Source organism: Pseudogymnoascus verrucosus, assembly GCF_001662655.1.
Source record: "Pseudogymnoascus verrucosus strain UAMH 10579 unplaced genomic scaffold scaffold_41, whole genome shotgun sequence".
NCBI lineage: Eukaryota > Fungi > Ascomycota > Leotiomycetes > Thelebolales > Thelebolaceae > Pseudogymnoascus > Pseudogymnoascus verrucosus.
The window spans coordinates 169,428-185,046 of record NW_017263692.1 but is presented as its reverse complement, the minus strand read 5'-3'; the positions used below and the strand labels follow the sequence as shown (position 1 = coordinate 185,046).

At 48.3% G+C, this 15,619-nt stretch overlaps 8 protein-coding genes across 8 annotated transcripts; 5 read left to right on the top strand and 3 right to left on the bottom strand.

Moving 5' to 3' along the window:
• Positions 1 to 49: 49 nt before the first annotated feature.
• STS1 (protein DBF8) lies at positions 50 to 2,229 on the bottom strand. Its single transcript, XM_018276457.2, has 2 exons — positions 1,965 to 2,229; positions 50 to 1,894 (listed from the first exon to the last, which is right to left on the bottom strand). The coding sequence occupies exons 1-2, from the start codon at positions 2,041 to 2,043 to the stop codon at positions 1,026 to 1,028; spliced, it is 948 nt and encodes a 315-aa protein (XP_018127885.2). The 5' UTR covers positions 2,044 to 2,229; the 3' UTR covers positions 50 to 1,025.
• Positions 2,230 to 2,439: 210 nt separating this feature from the next.
• Positions 2,440 to 4,210, bottom strand: VE01_07020 (uncharacterized protein). The gene is made up of 3 exons (XM_018276456.2): positions 3,864 to 4,210; positions 2,852 to 3,804; positions 2,440 to 2,800 (listed from the first exon to the last, which is right to left on the bottom strand). Exons 1-3 carry the CDS (start codon positions 4,078 to 4,080, stop codon positions 2,648 to 2,650), a joined length of 1,323 nt encoding a protein of 440 aa, XP_018127884.1. The 5' UTR covers positions 4,081 to 4,210; the 3' UTR covers positions 2,440 to 2,647.
• A 303-nt stretch (positions 4,211 to 4,513) lies between these two features.
• On the top strand, positions 4,514 to 5,435 carry VE01_07019 (uncharacterized protein; the record flags this gene model as incomplete). The annotated part of the gene is made up of 4 exons (XM_018276455.2): positions 4,514 to 4,582; positions 4,661 to 4,738; positions 4,800 to 4,935; positions 4,989 to 5,435. 4 exons carry the CDS (start codon positions 4,514 to 4,516, stop codon positions 5,033 to 5,035), a joined length of 330 nt encoding a protein of 109 aa, XP_018127890.1. The 3' UTR covers positions 5,036 to 5,435.
• Positions 5,436 to 6,845, top strand: VE01_07018 (uncharacterized protein). Its single transcript, XM_018276454.2, has 2 exons — positions 5,436 to 6,194; positions 6,256 to 6,845. Exons 1-2 carry the CDS (start codon positions 5,859 to 5,861, stop codon positions 6,661 to 6,663), a joined length of 744 nt encoding a protein of 247 aa, XP_018127891.1. The 5' UTR covers positions 5,436 to 5,858; the 3' UTR covers positions 6,664 to 6,845.
• On the bottom strand, positions 6,761 to 8,240 carry PEX19 (Peroxisome chaperone and import receptor). Its single transcript, XM_018276453.2, has 4 exons — positions 7,882 to 8,240; positions 7,632 to 7,822; positions 7,020 to 7,583; positions 6,761 to 6,970 (listed from the first exon to the last, which is right to left on the bottom strand). Exons 1-4 carry the CDS (start codon positions 8,069 to 8,071, stop codon positions 6,869 to 6,871), a joined length of 1,047 nt encoding a protein of 348 aa, XP_018127918.1. The 5' UTR covers positions 8,072 to 8,240; the 3' UTR covers positions 6,761 to 6,868.
• A 339-nt stretch (positions 8,241 to 8,579) lies between these two features.
• On the top strand, positions 8,580 to 9,207 carry UBC9 (E2 SUMO-conjugating protein ubc9; the record flags this gene model as incomplete). Its single annotated transcript, XM_018276452.1, has 4 exons — positions 8,580 to 8,614; positions 8,668 to 8,828; positions 8,881 to 8,904; positions 8,954 to 9,207. 4 exons carry the CDS (start codon positions 8,580 to 8,582, stop codon positions 9,205 to 9,207), a joined length of 474 nt encoding a protein of 157 aa, XP_018127896.1.
• An 814-nt stretch (positions 9,208 to 10,021) lies between these two features.
• ASN1 (asparagine synthetase) lies at positions 10,022 to 12,721 on the top strand. The gene is made up of 8 exons (XM_059463849.1): positions 10,022 to 10,148; positions 10,272 to 10,322; positions 10,378 to 10,403; positions 10,459 to 10,485; positions 10,537 to 10,572; positions 10,625 to 10,773; positions 10,825 to 12,197; positions 12,249 to 12,721. Exons 1-8 carry the CDS (start codon positions 10,123 to 10,125, stop codon positions 12,283 to 12,285), a joined length of 1,725 nt encoding a protein of 574 aa, XP_059319483.1. The 5' UTR covers positions 10,022 to 10,122; the 3' UTR covers positions 12,286 to 12,721.
• VE01_07014 (uncharacterized protein) lies at positions 12,711 to 15,455 on the top strand. Its single transcript, XM_018276450.2, has 4 exons — positions 12,711 to 12,900; positions 13,032 to 13,497; positions 13,564 to 13,916; positions 13,967 to 15,455. Exons 2-4 carry the CDS (start codon positions 13,179 to 13,181, stop codon positions 15,161 to 15,163), a joined length of 1,869 nt encoding a protein of 622 aa, XP_018127920.1. The 5' UTR covers positions 12,711 to 12,900; positions 13,032 to 13,178; the 3' UTR covers positions 15,164 to 15,455.
• The last annotated feature ends 164 nt before the right edge of the window (positions 15,456 to 15,619 follow it).

Genomic DNA, 15,619 nt, shown 5'->3' with positions numbered 1-15,619 from the left:
ACTTTTGAGGTGTTTATCACTGTGGGAATAGGAAATCTTTGAAGTTCTGCTTAATTTATTCTTTGTTATCTAGTACGAGTATAGATACTATCATCATTCTCATTGTCCTGAGCAGCCAAAAACACTTCTTCAGCCCATCTGACTGTACTGCCCAAATATACACACGACCAATATCGACCCCTCCTGTTGTCGACCGCGTCAGCCTCGTCAGCCTTGCCACCTCGGCAGGTGACACGACCCAGCACGACGCACGATAATGCAATGTTGTCGATTCTTTAACCCTAGAGCCACTACGGAAGGGCGAAATATCCATAGCTCTTTAAAACCAATGAAATCTATATTGGTAGGTGGTCTATATCCGTAGATGGCTTCCCATATCATATGTCATCGTGGGTGGCAAAAGGCGGTGAGACAATTGGTGTCATGGGTTTTCTGACATAGTAATAGGCTGGTTCATCACACGGGAGGATCGCATCGCAGGAAAACCATTATCACATCTTCCTGTAATATGTCTTCTATTCTCGCCATAATGAGCGAGTCGTCCATATGGGACGAACTCCAACTCTGGAACCTTCACCCGTAGCGTATAGCATCCCTTGCCCTCCCATCAATCATAGCGCCAACCGACCCCAACCCAGCGCATGTGATTACTCCAATAGCAAACGGCGCCCTACCACAACGTAGCCCACAACCGCGAAAACGCCGACGACGATAGTTGAACGCCCGTGACCAAGTACTGGAAATCAATCACCGTACCTGAAAATGCAGAAAAATTCCCCACTCGGTTGCTCTCTCTCTCTCTCTCAAATGAATTCGTAACGTTAACGTCGTGAGATGCCTCAGCATCAAATTAATAAAAACACCACCCCGTAATCAAAGTCCCGGCGCAAAAACGCATGCACAGAGCCTTGTTGCTCCTCCCTATTTCCCTTCGCGCCATATTGTAGGTATATAAACCGGATTCCCCTCGTGCCGTGTCTACCTTAGTCTCTGGTGAGATGTGAGCCGCGTGCCAGTTTATTGGTTTACCAAGGTCCCACACGCACCGGAAGGTTGGTGCCATATGTGCCTGAGAAGAGCTGGTTTCGGATAGAATTGGGATCATTGTTTGAGTTCATGTTCGAGTTCGAGGATCCGTTCGCTCCGCCACAGTATAAGTTTGATCCCAGTGCGTTGACAGCTGCCTGCATCTGCCCGCCACTCATGGCATTGTGTTTCTGAAGTTTCTGATCCCACCCTCCGTTGTGTAGTTGGATTCCTCCTCCGCGCTTGCTTGCTTCGCTTATGACCCGTGCCCAGGCTCGTGAGATCTCGTCGTATGCATTATCTTTGTGGTGGTTGTGGCTCGAGCTTTCCCAGTCGGGTAGTTGGTGAACGATGTTAGTGACGCTGTCGAGAAAGTCCAGAGACGTAGTAACTTGTGTTTCATGTGGAGGAAGGTAGTGAGGGACAAAATCGCTGATGGCGTCAATCAGTTGGGTAAGTTGGATTCGAACGCGATTATATGCGTAATCGCTTCCGGTATTGCCACCGAACGGAAAGGCCTGCCGTAAACGCTCCTGGTATTGCTCAAGGACGCCAATAGTAGATGCAACAGATGGGCGTGGTGCTGATGTAACGACCTCCTGTCCGATTTCAGGGTGGCGTTCGCATATTGTTTGCAGGACGTTCCTCAGCGAGTCCGCATCGAGGGTTTCGAGGAGGCGAGGCAGTTCGAGCGGCCGGCCTATGACTTCGTTGTTTCTGATCTTCTTCGATGGGCGAGCGATGTGGCGGGATGATATAGCGGGAGACGTAAGAGGAGAGACAGACATGTCTTCGTCGAGAGATCGAGGATCTAGTTCATCGTCGGCTTTTCGCTTGCGGGCGGACATTCTGGGAGAGAGGTGGGTGGCTACAAGTCGATGGCGGTCGTTAGCTACTGATGTAGTGTCGGGGTAGATTCAAAGAGGACAGATACATACGTGATATTGACGGAGATCGTCTCGGGGAGTTGTGGTGATGGGGAAAGAAAGTCGGATGTTGCTGCAGCAAAATGTTCATGATCGCTGCACCGATCGTAACTATTCCAGAAGCTTGGAGGAAATACCAGAGACCCCGACTATGTAACACGTAGGGGCCGAAGGCGTAAGACACAGAAGAACTGTGAAGTGTCGTAGATGGAAGACGAACAGTGTTGGTGGGAGGGTTTTTGTTAGGTTGAAGTGTAAAGTCATTCAAGCTCGACAGTCGTCCGTTGCTAGCACTCGCTAGTTGTTGCTATTGAGGGAACCAACCTCAGGCTGACCCTGCATGGACCACCCCAACCCATGAACCATTACAGCACAACGATGAACGAATCTCATTTATGGGAAGAAAAAACAATTATAGAGGCGTCGCAACGTTCAAAAGGCAGCATTTGCAAATATTACACGGGTACAAGGGAATTATCGTCGAATAGGAGGGCCTAGAGCCAATTACACGTGCATTTTAAGAACAAAGTATGTGAATTTGAGAATTACAGGGTCGCAACTATCGAGTATGCTTGGCAATACATATATAGGCTTGCTTCCAAAACCTCCACCGACCATTTGATACAATTCCTATCCATCTAAATAGCCTTTAAAACCAAGAGAAAAAAAAAATCGTACCCCCAGGGTGTCACATCTCATCCGCTTTCCTCAGACTCTGCAGCAATCCGCAATTCATACGCAATATCAAAGCACTCAGCCAGAAGTTCGTTGACGCTGGCTTGGCCCTCTGGGATATCTCCGTTGATCGTGAACTTGCCATCAACCTTCATGTTATCGATGGAGTTTAACTAGATACAGTCAGCAGATGATCGATAAGAAGCCGAAGTGTGTCGGTTTACCTTCATACTGTAGGGATACAGCTCTCGGGGCGAGCTCACACCTCCCATTTCCTTAACCTCAACTAGACATCGCCTAAGGGTTTGCAGTTGATTGTATATAGGTTGGAGAGCTTCTGAGACCGGCTCCGAAGACACCATTAGGTAATATATGTAACCATAGCTCCTGCGGATCAGGTACAGTAATGTTCGCTGCACATATAATTCTGCTGGATTGCCTTCACTATCAAGGAAATTTCCATTGACCCGTGCCTCGTCAATCCGATCTAGTTGGCGTTGGTAGTCGTAGAGATCGGTTTCTCGCAATGACCATGCTTGGGTCAGAGAGAGCTTCTCCAGTTCGTTACGGATATTGACTAAAATGTCGTAGATTGGCTTGAAGTTCTCGGGCATCACGCCCTTGTGTTCCATAACCACGTCCGCCCATTCTAAAATCCGCGTGAGGAGTTCATTGACCTCAGCGTCTCCTGCCGGGATCTCGTTTGGTGTAATCACGAAATGTCCATCAACCTGTTGTGCCTTAATCTCTTCCAACTGTTCCTTAAACTTCTTTACTTCCGAGTTCGAGAACTTAGATTTTGTGTTGGCGAGCGAGATGCACCGAAGGATGGAAATACATTTTTGGTGTATCTCAGCCAAACCGGGATCAAGGCGCTTGAGCCTCTCTTGAAGGCTGCTACATGCTTCTCGACAGAGTGACGTTCGGTTTGCAAGTAAAGTAACTAAGCGATCAGAATGGACGCCCTCGGAATTCTGGATTATATTATCGAGTGATTCCAGAGTCTGCGAAACATGGTCGAGGTCTTTTGCGGAGTAGAGTTTGGTTTCTGTGAGGTGATCAAGTAGCCTCTTGATGGTGGATGTCAAGGCGTATGCTGCCGGCGCCTCGTTGTTCTTCCCAATAGTCATAAAAAATAAGGATAATAGTTGGAAACAGCCATCGAGTACACGGTCAACTAAGAAATACAGTCAGTACTGCCTTTGGGCACTTATGACGGAATGCAATGCCAAGTACCTCTGTTCTGCTCATGAGGCCGGTCTTCTCGGACGGCATTCAGTTTTTGTACTTGCTCCACTATCTTATCATATAGAGGCACAACTGTCGAAGACTTGATATATGTAGTTCTGTCCCTCTTCAATAGGTCCAAATCAGCTCGTATCAACATTAATTCATCGAGAATCGGCTGTTCCCTTGGGTCCGTCGGTATGTTCATTACCGGAGTGTCGGCCATGGTGATGGTGCATGGATGGCCGTGGGATGCAGGAGTAGTATCGGTATGTGAAGATGGGATTTGTAAATCAGATTAATTGTCGAGCTAATGTCGACTCAGTGTTGCAGCATGTCCAGAGTGACACTTCCTGATCACTGGAGGGGTGGGGGTGAGCGGGGAATAGTCAAATATCGCGCTATATCGAAATCGGCCAAGCGCACAATGGTCCAAGCGCTCGGCTTTGTAGCCAATCATAACCACTCTGTAGATGTGGATCTGCGATTAGGGCATTCGCCGCACAGATTTCAGATCTTGAAGCGAAACGCGCAGTAAAGATAAACCTGTCACTCGCATCAGTACATCGACAAAATAACATTCTGTCAGTGAGTGCCACGACTTATTCGGTTTCATCTCTTGAGATATATTCTAATTACAGCAGTCGCAGATCTTCACAATGTCGAACGCCGAGCTCGCAACCTCCTACGCCGCTTTGATCCTCGCCGATGATGGTGTCGATATCACTGTATGATCCCACCGACCCTGCTTGGACGCGAAATGAAGCGCAAAATGGGAAAAGGACAACAACTAACAGATTCTAAAGGCCGAGAAGCTTCAAACTCTGATCGCCGCCGCCAAGGTTGCCGATGTCGAGCCTATCTGGACCTCTCTGTTCGCCAAGGTGCGCACACCACAATCTATACGTATGAGGAGGAGCAATATGAACTGACATGACCGATTAGGCCCTTGAGGGAAAGGATGTTAAGGACCTGCTCCTGAACGTCGGTTCGGGCGGCGGCGCACCCGCTGCCGGCGGTGCTGCCGCTGGTGGTGCCGCTGCTGCATCTGAGGATGCCCCAGTTGAGGAGAAGGAGGAGGGTACGAGATCCCAAGTTACCACTCATTTACGAACTGAGCTAATGAATTTACAGAGAAGGAGGAGTCCGACGACGATATGGGCTTCGGTCTTTTCGACTAAGCGGTTTCCGGGAGTCTCTGTCTGTACTTACCTTGCATGGCCACGGTTTTTTGTCCCACGGTGCAATATCTGGCTGGACGGGCGGCCTCTATAGAATGAGAACGCTTACATGACATATCGGTTCCAAGTTCCACAAGTGATTTTCCTGAATGCACTGTGAATACTTCGGCCTGCCGATTCGAAAGCGATGGAAATTTATAGGGCGCAGCTATAACTCCTGGCACGACTTCGACTTGTAAATGACCTGTTTTGGACTGTGCTCCAGATTCTACGGCTTGGGACAAGATGAAAGAACTGGTGCTGAGGCTTGATTGGAGTCGGATGGAATGTCTCAAGGTTTGCTTCCTCACTCCTCTGTGGTGGGAATGGCAGACTAAAAGAAATCGAACAAACTCTGACTACTCAATGCAATTGTTTCCAAAACTTGTCAGAACTCAGTAACCCCGAAGCATCCGTAATACGTCAGTGAGCTTGGGAGAGCCATGTCTTGCACATTCATGAATATTTTTGAACCCCAGTCGACACCAGCTTTTACAGCACTGGATTATGCTTCAACAATCCTTCTTACTCCGAGCTGGTTCTATTTCTCTTCTTCTAGTTATATCTGGAGTCTAAAATCGCCAACGTATGAGTCCAGAACTTGGCTGGAAGTTAAAGCAAGTAATACTTGCTTCAGGCAGTTTTGTGGCTGGCAACAAATATCACGTGACCAGTTTAGTGGTTCCCCACACTTTACGCGGGAACGCGTCTACGTATGGTACAATCATGACCGCGTTATCAACCTTCCCATCACATCCATCACCAAAAACATATCACACCCAAAATGTTCTCCACACTCCCTCCTTCTTCGCATCACGCATTCCAATCGTCACACTATGCGCCAGTGACACCATCACCGCTTTCATCCTCGCCTTTACGCGCATCACCCAATCGCGATGACATCTTCAGCTTCGACATGGCAAGCCTGACGCCGCCGCAGACGAACCAGACAGAGCGAAGTAACGAGAGTGCATATTCTGCGAGACAGACAAAGAAAAACCCCTTGATCCACAGGAACGACAATGACAATGGGCGGGAAACACGACGGAAGTTGTTCCTACGACGCGTGAGGCAGGACAGTGAGGATAAGAGATGGGAGAAGAGGGGTGGCGATGACGAGGTACGGATATTCTAGGAGGATATTTGTTTGGCAAATTGGAATACTAATGGTGTTATTGTAGATTATGCGAACTATCTGGATTGCGGAGCAGAAACGTCGAGAGGAAAGGCGTGCGAGAGATGCTCAAGCCTGGGCAGGCCTTGAAGAGGAGGAAGACTTAGACGAGGCCCAATCGACAGAGATTGGAAAAATCAATCCCAGTCAAGATGAAGAAATGGTGGACGAGGTTGCACAGCAGGAAGACGCCGAGATGGAGGCTATGTTATCGATGCTTGACGCCGAGTCATGGGATCCACCGCCGAATCAAAGGAACCAGCACGATGACAACAATACACCATACGGTAGCGATGATGACGAGTACGACCAGTTGTTCATGGAGATAGGCTTTGATGAATCAGGTGGGAACCTGTCGTCAACTCCCGTACAAAGTGGGCGAGAAGCAGACCAGGATATGATGGACATGAGCTAGAGCAGCACGTGTGTCCAGCTTATACATCGGAAGAGTGAAGCATATCTGTAATTGGCGTTCAGGGCATAGCATGTATTTGGGTTTGGGACAGACGCGACAGGATATCCACTGGGGAGTATATTCGCGTTTCTGTAATTTCGAGTACTACTACAGGATGATAATCAAGGCTATACTATTATGTGACTGAATGGTTCTCTTATATATATCATTGTTGAGGGCACCCTTCGTCTGGTGGTGCACCAAATGCTTCCTGTGCCGAAGCCATATCTCCTACTAGATCCGCCGGGGGCGAGCCAGCGGCTTGCATCTATAGCTTGTCAGTAAGTTGTTAAAGCCGAAATCTTGCCTCCACTTACCGACTGCATCCTTTCCACAATATATTCCCTGTCGGTCGGGCTTGCGTCTGTGTATGTCGGCTCCTCGAACTTCTTAACTATTTCCGCAACAACCTTCTGCTGCTCTTCGAAACGCTTGAGGTCTTCCTTGCTAGTGGTTGCCTTGTTCTTCTCCATCCAGGCAGGGTACTTGTCGTGCAGTTCCTTCATGGGTTCGTAGAGGATATCCTTGTTTGTCAATTGCTCCATCATTCCAAGTAGCATCTTTGAGAAGTCCTCCTCGCCACCCTCGCCGTCGAGGCCGCTAGATTGCATCTGCTTCATCAACTCGGCCAGGATGTCATCGGTATCATCTTCCTTAGCCGCCGCCGTAGCCTGCTCCCCCGAGGCTTGGATTTTCTCCATAGTCTTCTTAATAGTGTCTTGGAAAGATTCTTCCGCCGCTGAGGGTGCTGCAGATTTCGCAGACTGTTGCGAAGCCCCAGCAGCTTCGGGGATGATGCCAGCCCCGAAGTCACCAAGTCCTTCTCCACCTTCTGCAGCAATCTTGCTCATCATCTCCTCGAACTGGGCTGCGAGTTCTGGCTGGTACTAGTTAGCGAAAGCCATTGTCGATAATATACTGGTCCTTACGTTCGAATTCATGCCACCCAAAAGATTGGCCATGTCGGCTTGTAAATGCTTTGCAAAGTCTTCCTCCGACATGCCATTAAGATCGGCCATCTCATCGGAGGCGCCTTCGGCTGTGGATTTCTCTAGTTTGGGGGCCTCGGTGGTTGCAGCTTTGGACTCGGTCTTAGTTGGGGAAAATTCATCGAGCATGTCTAGAATAAACATATTAGTTACAGGAAATCAAATCGCCTTTGCCTTGCAGAGTAGGTACCGTCTAGGTCGTCCAGGTCGTCTTCCTCTGGATCTGGCGCATCCTCAAAAGATTCGGGCTCAACAGCCTTTGGCGGGGTAACTTCTTTTGCATCTTGCGTGGTTTCCAAAGTCGTGTCTTTAACTACGGTTTCCATGGTATCTGGAGTTGCCTTGACGTCGCCGTCAATATCCCCCGCTTTTGTCGCCATGTTCAGAGCGGGCCTGTGAAATGTCGGTTTATTTAGATGCCTGGCTCGTGAGAGCGGGGTTCGATAGGAATGAATTCGTCGGAGAGGATATTGTTGCTGGCCTTGGCCTGCGCGATCGTTAATGTGAACTGTAAATGAGATAATGAGAGGCAAACAGTTTATGGGGATCTACACATGAAGTAGTTTCTAGAATCTGAAATTAGAGGCCGCGGCTGTTGATGCGCGGGGCTAACACCAAGGCTGCACGTACCCGATTTAACTTTCGTGGGGCTGCGACCAATTTCCGCCGACTTCCCGTTGTCACTTCACATCTCCAAATCGCAAGACTCTCGCCACAACTTCTCTGCCATATTTAACACCTCTTGACGCAACAACCTGCACTACAGAAGGGCCATACCCTTTTGGCGACCTCCACGACCAGATTACAAGGCGCAGGCCCCATTTCAAAGCAAGCTTGGTGAAATCCTAAGAACGGGAACTTCTGTTCAGGTGAACTTCAGCCTTCAAGATGGCTTTGTGTCAGAATCGTCTCCAGGAGGAGAGGTATGTGCTTTAGAGCAATACTATTCACTATTAAAACTAATATTTGTCTTCAGAAAGCAGTGGCGACGTGACCATCCATTCGGTTTCTACGCAAAGCCCCAGCGCAATTCGCAAGGCTTACTCGACCTGAAGAACTGGGAGTGCGGTATTCCTGGAAAAGACAAGACTCTGTGGGAAGGTGGTCTATTCAAAATGAGCGTTATATTCCCGGATGGTGAGCTCTCTCGAATATCCTCTTATCAATAACTATACTGACCTTTGCGCAGAATACCCAACGAAGCCACCGAAGTGTAAGATACGCGCACTTCCCATGCGAAAGTGCTGAGCTAACAAGACCAGGCAAATTCACTCCTCCGCTCTTTCACCCAAATGTGTACCCCTCGGGGACCGTGTGCCTGTCGATCTTGAATGAAGAGGAAGGGTGGAAGCCAGCCATCACAATCAAGCAGATCCTCTTAGGCGTCCAAGATCTCCTCGACGATCCCAACCCCGAGTCGCCAGCTCAAGCGGATGCATACAACCTGTTCAAGAAGGATAAGGCGGCTTACGAGGCAAAGGTCAAGAGGATTGTTCGGGAGAACCCTGCGCCGTAGATTCACAACTTCAAGACACGATGTAAAGATTGGGTTTGGGTGTTAGGGCTGGCAGTTTACCGAAGGGATTCCATGGGCGTTTACGGATTTGCGAATAAGGCTGGATTGCTAGTTTAGGCGCTGGGCAGAATGTCGCATCGTCGTGGGAGAGGAAAATGGCAGCATTTCAAGCATGATGATTCACGAGTCCTTATCTTTGTGGTTTGGCATGAAGAGCAGCACCAGCGATTGTTATGCGTGGCATCTCGGGAAACGGTTGTCTCATTCGACAGATTTGTGACGGGGCGTCTTCGTTGCTGCAGCCGGTTTGGGAGATAGCATATGGTGCATAGTCAGTGAAACCGGGTGTTATCTAGTCAAGTTGATAGGTAATTTATTGGTTCACTGTCGTCGCATTTTGTGACTCTTGGAGCCAGACATACATATTGGTTTCTCTCTCTGTCAATGCTGTGACTGTACTTGTTGACGGACTGAGATGGTTTGGAGCTATTCGCCATAAGAAATCATATTAAAGTTTTTCATGAAGAAGTGCAATATAATCAAATCATATTAATAGACAAGCATACTCGAGTATTATAATGCTATTGTATGGAGTAGAGTAACCTGGTAAGATGATCGTCCAGTTGGCACTCGAATATTACCGCTGACAAGAGCCAAGACCGGAAAAATCATTGAGCGAATGACGCGCAGATCTCTAACTCGACTACTTCCGACTACCCCCACACGTGAACAACGGCACAGCCAACCGCCGATTGTCGGCCGCCTCCCGTTGGCGAGTGTGACTGTCCCTAAAAATTTATAGACTTATCTATACCCCATCTTTAACCCTTGGTATTCTTGAAATTCTTGCTTCGTGTCCTACCTCGGTTCTATCTCTTCATAACCTCACGGAAAACAAGAGACAATTCTTTAAAGATGTGTGGAATTTTCGCTTGCCACCAGTAAGTCATTCAAAATATACATTTTCCCTTGTCACACAAACAATGGCGGGGCAATTTCCACCCCTCATTTTGTGAAGTTGCGGACAGATTTTACCTTTGGTTGGCCACTGACTCCCCAAACAGACATCCTGATGTTGCCAAATTCAAGCCTACCGCGCTGCGGATGGCAAAGCAGTAAGTGATTTATTATAAACTCTTTGGAAGGCAATGGCATGTTAACATTTCGCAGGATCCGTCACCGTGGACCAGATTGGAGTGAGTCACCACAACATTCGATAGCAACAGATCAACAATTAACATAACATGCAAGGCGGAAACTACGTTGGCGGAAACACCAGTAAGTCTAAGAGATGTTGGATTATATTTGCAGATCGCTAACTGTTCCAAGTTCTTGCTCACGAGCGCCTAAGCATCGTCGGTGTTGGTAAGAAACACGAATTCGAACTCCACCAACACTGAAAGCTTACATTCTACAGAGAGTGGAGCGCAGCCTCTTACCAACGAGGACGACAGCATTGCCCTGGCCGTCAATGGAGAGATTTACAACCACAGGGTCGTTCGCAAGACCCTTAAGACCCCATACCACTTCAAGACGCACTCCGATTGCGAAGTTATCATTCCTTTGGTTGGTTAACCGGACCCTTTCTGTGGCGAAACCAAGCTAAATTCCTGCTAGTATCTTGAACATGGTATCGATGCGCCGAAGTACCTCGACGGCATGTTCTCTTTTGTTCTGTTCGACAAGAAGGAGGACCGAATTATTGCTGCACGCGACCCCATCGGCATTACCAGCTTTTACCAGGGATGGTCCAGCGAGACACCAGGAGCGGTATACTTTGCGTCAGAGCTGAAATGCCTGCACCCCGTATGCGACAAAATCATCTCATTCCCACCTGGACACATCTTTGACTCGAAGACTGGCAAGACGACTCGCTACTTCGAACCAACTTGGTATGACGAGAAGAGAGTTCCTACCGATGCATTGGACCTCAAGCACCTTCGCGAGACTTTTGAGAAGTCCGTCCGCAAGCGTCTCATGGCTGAGGTGCCATACGGTGTTCTGCTGTCTGGTGGCCTTGATTCCAGTTTGGTTGCAGCCATTGCCCAGCGTGAGACTCTGCGCCTGAAGAAGCAGGTTCAGGAGGCCATTGAAGCCTCGCCAAAGGAGAATGTCGATGAGGACCACGGAGAGGGCCTTGTTGGTATTGACGACGATAACAACCTTAACACTCTTACATACCTCCCCCAGCTCAACTCCTTCTCTATCGGTCTTCCAGGGTCGCCAGATACGATTGCGGCCAAGGAGGTTGCAAAGTTCTTGGGAACAAAGCATCACGATATGACCTTCACAATTGAGGATGGTCTCAATGCTCTGTCCGATGTCATTTACCACCTCGAGTCATACGATGTTACCACTATCCGTGCCTCTACGCCCATGTTCTTGCTCGCAAGGAAGATCAAGGCAATGGGAGTTAAGATGGTCCTCAGTGGTGAGGGCAGTGACGAAATCTTCGGAGGATACCTCTACTTCCACGCTGCTCCCGATAAGGAGTCTTTCCAGGCCGAGACTGTTCGCCGTGTTAAGAACCTCCACCTGTCGGATTGCCTGAGAGCCAACAAGTCTACCTCTGCCTGGGGATTGGAGGCCCGTGTCCCATTTTTGGATAAGGAGTTCCTCGAGGTTTCGATGAACATTGATCCTAAGGAGAAGATGATTACCGGAGATCGCATTGAGAAGTATATCCTCAGAAAGGCGTTTGATACCCCCGAGGACCCATACCTGCCAGACAAGATCCTCTACAGGCAAAAGGAGCAGTTCTCTGATGGTGTTGGCTACGGGTGGATTGATGCCCTCAAGGATAACGCGGAGCTACACGTCACCGATGAGATGATGAAGAACCCCAAGCCAGAATGGGGCGCTGATATCCCAGACTCCAAGGAGGGTTACTGGTACAGAATGATGTTTGACGAGCACTTCCCCCCATCCTGTGCTGAGACTGTCATGCGCTGGACACCAACATGGTCAAAGCAGACCGACCCCAGCGGAAGGTTAGTGTTCCAACAATGTTTAACTGGGATACCTACTAATTTGTTTCCTAGGGCTATTGAGACTCACGTTGCGAAGTACGAGGAGTAAGGGATGGTCTTATCGGCAGCAATTTGATTTGTGTTTCCGAGGGATGATCTCTTCAGCATTTCGTCATTTGGCATTTTCATCAACTTGGGTATGCGAATTTATTTTTGAGTAAGGCGTTGCATTCTGTAATAGATGGTTTCGGAACTCCTGGAGTGGGCGAATCTGTTCCTCATAGCCACTGACTCCATGGGAAACGAGGACTAGTGATGGGAAACGATGTCCATACAGGTAGTTTGTCTCCTACGATTTTCCATGAGGTCTGTATTGTGTGCAAGACAAATAACCTGGGAAGAAAAACGTGGTAGGGAAGGATGATGTCAAACAGAGCGACCAGTAAGATCACATACAGGCACTATATATAGAAATAGATAGATTGTTTGCTATGGAACACTTGGCGGTTATGCAAGGAAGCCAGCTCAATCCATCACCTACTCATATTTCACATTTCTAGAACAAATCCCTGGGAACGCTAAAGTGACAAAACTTGCCGTTAGATATTTATGCCCGAGGTAATTATTTCGCCCTTGGGTAATTGTTGGGTGGTTGTCGGGTCTTATTTACCAACCACTCAAAACGTCATCCGGGGTGTTGTCGTCGTACAACAAACGTATACCTGTAGGTACCCTATATGGCAATTAACTGTCTTAGTTTCCAGTTATCGGTCTTCTCTCTTTCTTCTCTTTTTCTGACTCCCTCTACGAACCTTCAAAGGCAACATAACTACAAGGAAACTAAGTTGTGGAAAGAACCTACCTATCATCTTCGGCGCGCCAATCTAAGACTCTCACACTCTTCTCAACTTCTCTTATAACCACAACCTTTCTTAGACGGAAACTGTCATGATATGACAATCTTAAGGTATAACCCATATTGAATCGTACGGTACGCCTAATATGGGATGTACATCTTCTGTCGAGCGGTCTGACGGCGATATGCAGCCCCGCCGAATGCTTGAGGTCGACGAACTCTGGAATACTTCAAGCCAGTCGACATTTGTAGCGAGGTCACCACTTGAAATGAACAGCGGTCCCCAACTTGGGCGTCAGACTTCCGATACACACATCCGGGGTCCAGGTGAAGGCTTTAACTTCCTCGGACAAAATATTTCTCTTTTGCCAAACCAGCCACTTACACCAGGAATCCAGCACTCACCCAGGACATCCTTTCCTCAGGCCAACCAACAATATCAGGATCCTTGGGAAGCAAGAGGTTGTAAGTCCAACATGTCCATGTTGATCCTACAATCCGCCTGACTCGATTTCTAACTTATAGACCTAGCCGAAACCTTTTACAGATTTGAGCACTTCCACAACCTTGATACTCGGCGACAAGGGCTTGATCAGATACCACATCATCAAAGAGAGACAGATCTAAGGGCCATGATGAATGCGGGCAAGAAGACTACCACTATAACCAAAGTCTGCAGTATCTGCCTTGACCAGTTCTCAGGGCAGGGATCAGTGGGGACAAACTTTTCATACAGCTGTGAGAGGTTCTGTGGGCAGGTTATTTGCATCACATGTCTAAAAGACTGGTTCATCGACGCTTGCAAAAATGAATCAAAGATGCCTCCACGCTGCTGTTGTACAGTGCCTCTTTCAGATGTTTCTCAGTTATTGTCCAAGGATCAGGTACGCCGTTTTGGCTCGTCTGTTTGCAGCTCCTCACTAACTCGTGATAGGTCGATCTCTACAAAGCAAAGTTCGAAGAATGGCGAACTCCAGACCGCTTTTATTGTCCCGTTCCAACATGCTCCACGTTCATTCCGCCCAGGTTAATAAAGGAAGCATCTCGGCAAAATCAAACAGAGCAAACTTCGTTGGAATATTTGACTCCACAATCGGAGAATGAGAACCTCATCTTTGGAGGCGACCAAACTCCATCACTGTCTTTCTTCCACGAGCAATATTTCACCAAGAAGGATGTCGAAGTTAAATGTACAGCCTCTATCTCGCCCATCTCAACCGCACTTTCTACCACCACGTGCCCAAAATGCACTGCCTCAATCTGCATACGTTGTCGTCTACTCCAGCATCCCGACGCTCCATGCCCCCAAACCGACCTCGACCCACTTCTCGCCGCTCAACTGGATAAATGGAAGATCAAGCGCTGTCCCAAATGCCGCGCTGGCGTGAGGAGAATGTTCGGCTGCGCTCACATTGAATGCCGCTGTGGGGCACACTTCTGTTTCGCCTGCCTCGAGCCCATCAAGAAGTGCGACGGACAATGCGAAGACGACGATTTTGACGACGACGACGACGATATGTCGGAAGATGACTTGGATTCAGAAGACATCGATGCTCACATGGCTCTAGATGGCACAGAATTAGACCTCGGGGCTGAGCCATACAATCCAACCGTCGATACTTGGAGCTGCGATCACAGCTTCAAGCCAATTTACAAATTCAATGGCTTCCTTTCAAATGGAAGGATTCTGAGCCCTGAAAATCATAATGACAGCTCCCTAGACTGCCAGGTCTGCTGGAAGGTGCTATCACCGCACTTGCCGCCAACCAACACGGGGAACTTGGGTTATAACGTTGAATACCTAACACCCCCGACCGGTTTATCCACCAAGCCAGGCTCCGTGCCAACAACTTTGTATGGCAAACCGGCCTGGATGTGTGTAGGCAAGCACATACTCTGCTACGGCTGTCCACAAAATACGATGCTAGACGAAAAAACAAGCAAGTACCGTTGCGAGTGCAGCGCTTTCTGTTTGAAGTGCGCGAAGGTCGTTGAAGGAGACAATATGCGGTTTTCTGAAGCGGGTGAGAAGGAGACCGACTTGGCGTACGATTGTGAGTGCGGCATGATTGTCTGTGGGGGTTGCAAAGTTAAGCTGGAGGATGAGATGAATGAGATGGATGAGTCTTGATTGCTATGGAGTTGCCTTGCCTGCCATCATTTGGCGGGGGGTCATAACAGCAGTTTCCCAGAACAAGGCAAAGATGGCTTATGTTCATGGGTTGGCTGAATGCCAGGTTTCCTTAGGCTTCGAAAAGATTTCAAAATCAGCGACGTATCTGGGGGTGGCTTTTGAGGATAGGAGTTTTATCTGGGCTGGCTGATTTTTGTAGAGTAATTATAGGTCGACGCGAGCGATTTGATGGCTGCAGATTTGCACTGTACTATAAGCTAGGTCCCGTTCATGAGAAAGTAACTTTAACCCCAGTTTATCCCTCAGCCACATCTTTCCCTGATTTACAAACGGCTCCCGCAAACTTTCAATGAATGATGCGTAGAAGAACTGTATAAAAATACAGTTTAGGTCAATATAATATTTTGAGGGCTTCTTTGCTACTATTATTAAAGGGATTCTTCTATTATATTA

Bases quoted from the DNA above. Each gene is read 5' to 3' on its own strand.
- ASN1 (XM_059463849.1), top strand. From the start codon at position 10,123: ATGTGTGGAATTTTCGCTTGCCACCA. The intron at 10,404-10,458 runs GTGAGTCACCAC...ATAACATGCAAG, and splicing joins TCACCGTGGACCAGATTGGA to GCGGAAACTACGTTGGCGGA. The intron at 12,198-12,248 runs GTTAGTGTTCCA...TTTGTTTCCTAG, and splicing joins CAGACCGACCCCAGCGGAAG to GGCTATTGAGACTCACGTTG.
- PEX19 (XM_018276453.2), bottom strand. From the start codon at position 8,071: ATGGCGACAAAAGCGGGGGATATTGACGGCGACGTCAAGGCAACTCCA. The intron at 7,584-7,631 runs GTAAGGACCAGT...AACTAGTACCAG, and splicing joins TGGGTGGCATGAATTCGAAC to CCAGAACTCGCAGCCCAGTT. The intron at 6,971-7,019 runs GTAAGTGGAGGC...GACAAGCTATAG, and splicing joins TTGTGGAAAGGATGCAGTCG to ATGCAAGCCGCTGGCTCGCC.
- VE01_07018 (XM_018276454.2), top strand. From the start codon at position 5,859: ATGTTCTCCACACTCCCTCCTTCTTCGCATCACGCATTCCAATCGTCA. The intron at 6,195-6,255 runs GTACGGATATTC...GTGTTATTGTAG, and splicing joins AGAGGGGTGGCGATGACGAG to ATTATGCGAACTATCTGGAT.
- VE01_07014 (XM_018276450.2), top strand. From the start codon at position 13,179: ATGGGATGTACATCTTCTGTCGAGCGGTCTGACGGCGATATGCAGCCC. The intron at 13,498-13,563 runs GTAAGTCCAACA...TTATAGACCTAG, and splicing joins TCCTTGGGAAGCAAGAGGTT to CCGAAACCTTTTACAGATTT. The intron at 13,917-13,966 runs GTACGCCGTTTT...AACTCGTGATAG, and splicing joins AGTTATTGTCCAAGGATCAG to GTCGATCTCTACAAAGCAAA.
- VE01_07020 (XM_018276456.2), bottom strand. From the start codon at position 4,080: ATGGCCGACACTCCGGTAATGAACATACCGACGGACCCAAGGGAACAG. The intron at 3,805-3,863 runs GTACTTGGCATT...TGTATTTCTTAG, and splicing joins GCCTCATGAGCAGAACAGAG to TTGACCGTGTACTCGATGGC. The intron at 2,801-2,851 runs GTAAACCGACAC...GACTGTATCTAG, and splicing joins TGTATCCCTACAGTATGAAG to TTAAACTCCATCGATAACAT.
- STS1 (XM_018276457.2), bottom strand. From the start codon at position 2,043: ATGAACATTTTGCTGCAGCAACATCCGACTTTCTTTCCCCATCACCAC. The intron at 1,895-1,964 runs GTATGTATCTGT...ATCGACTTGTAG, and splicing joins ACGATCTCCGTCAATATCAC to CCACCCACCTCTCTCCCAGA.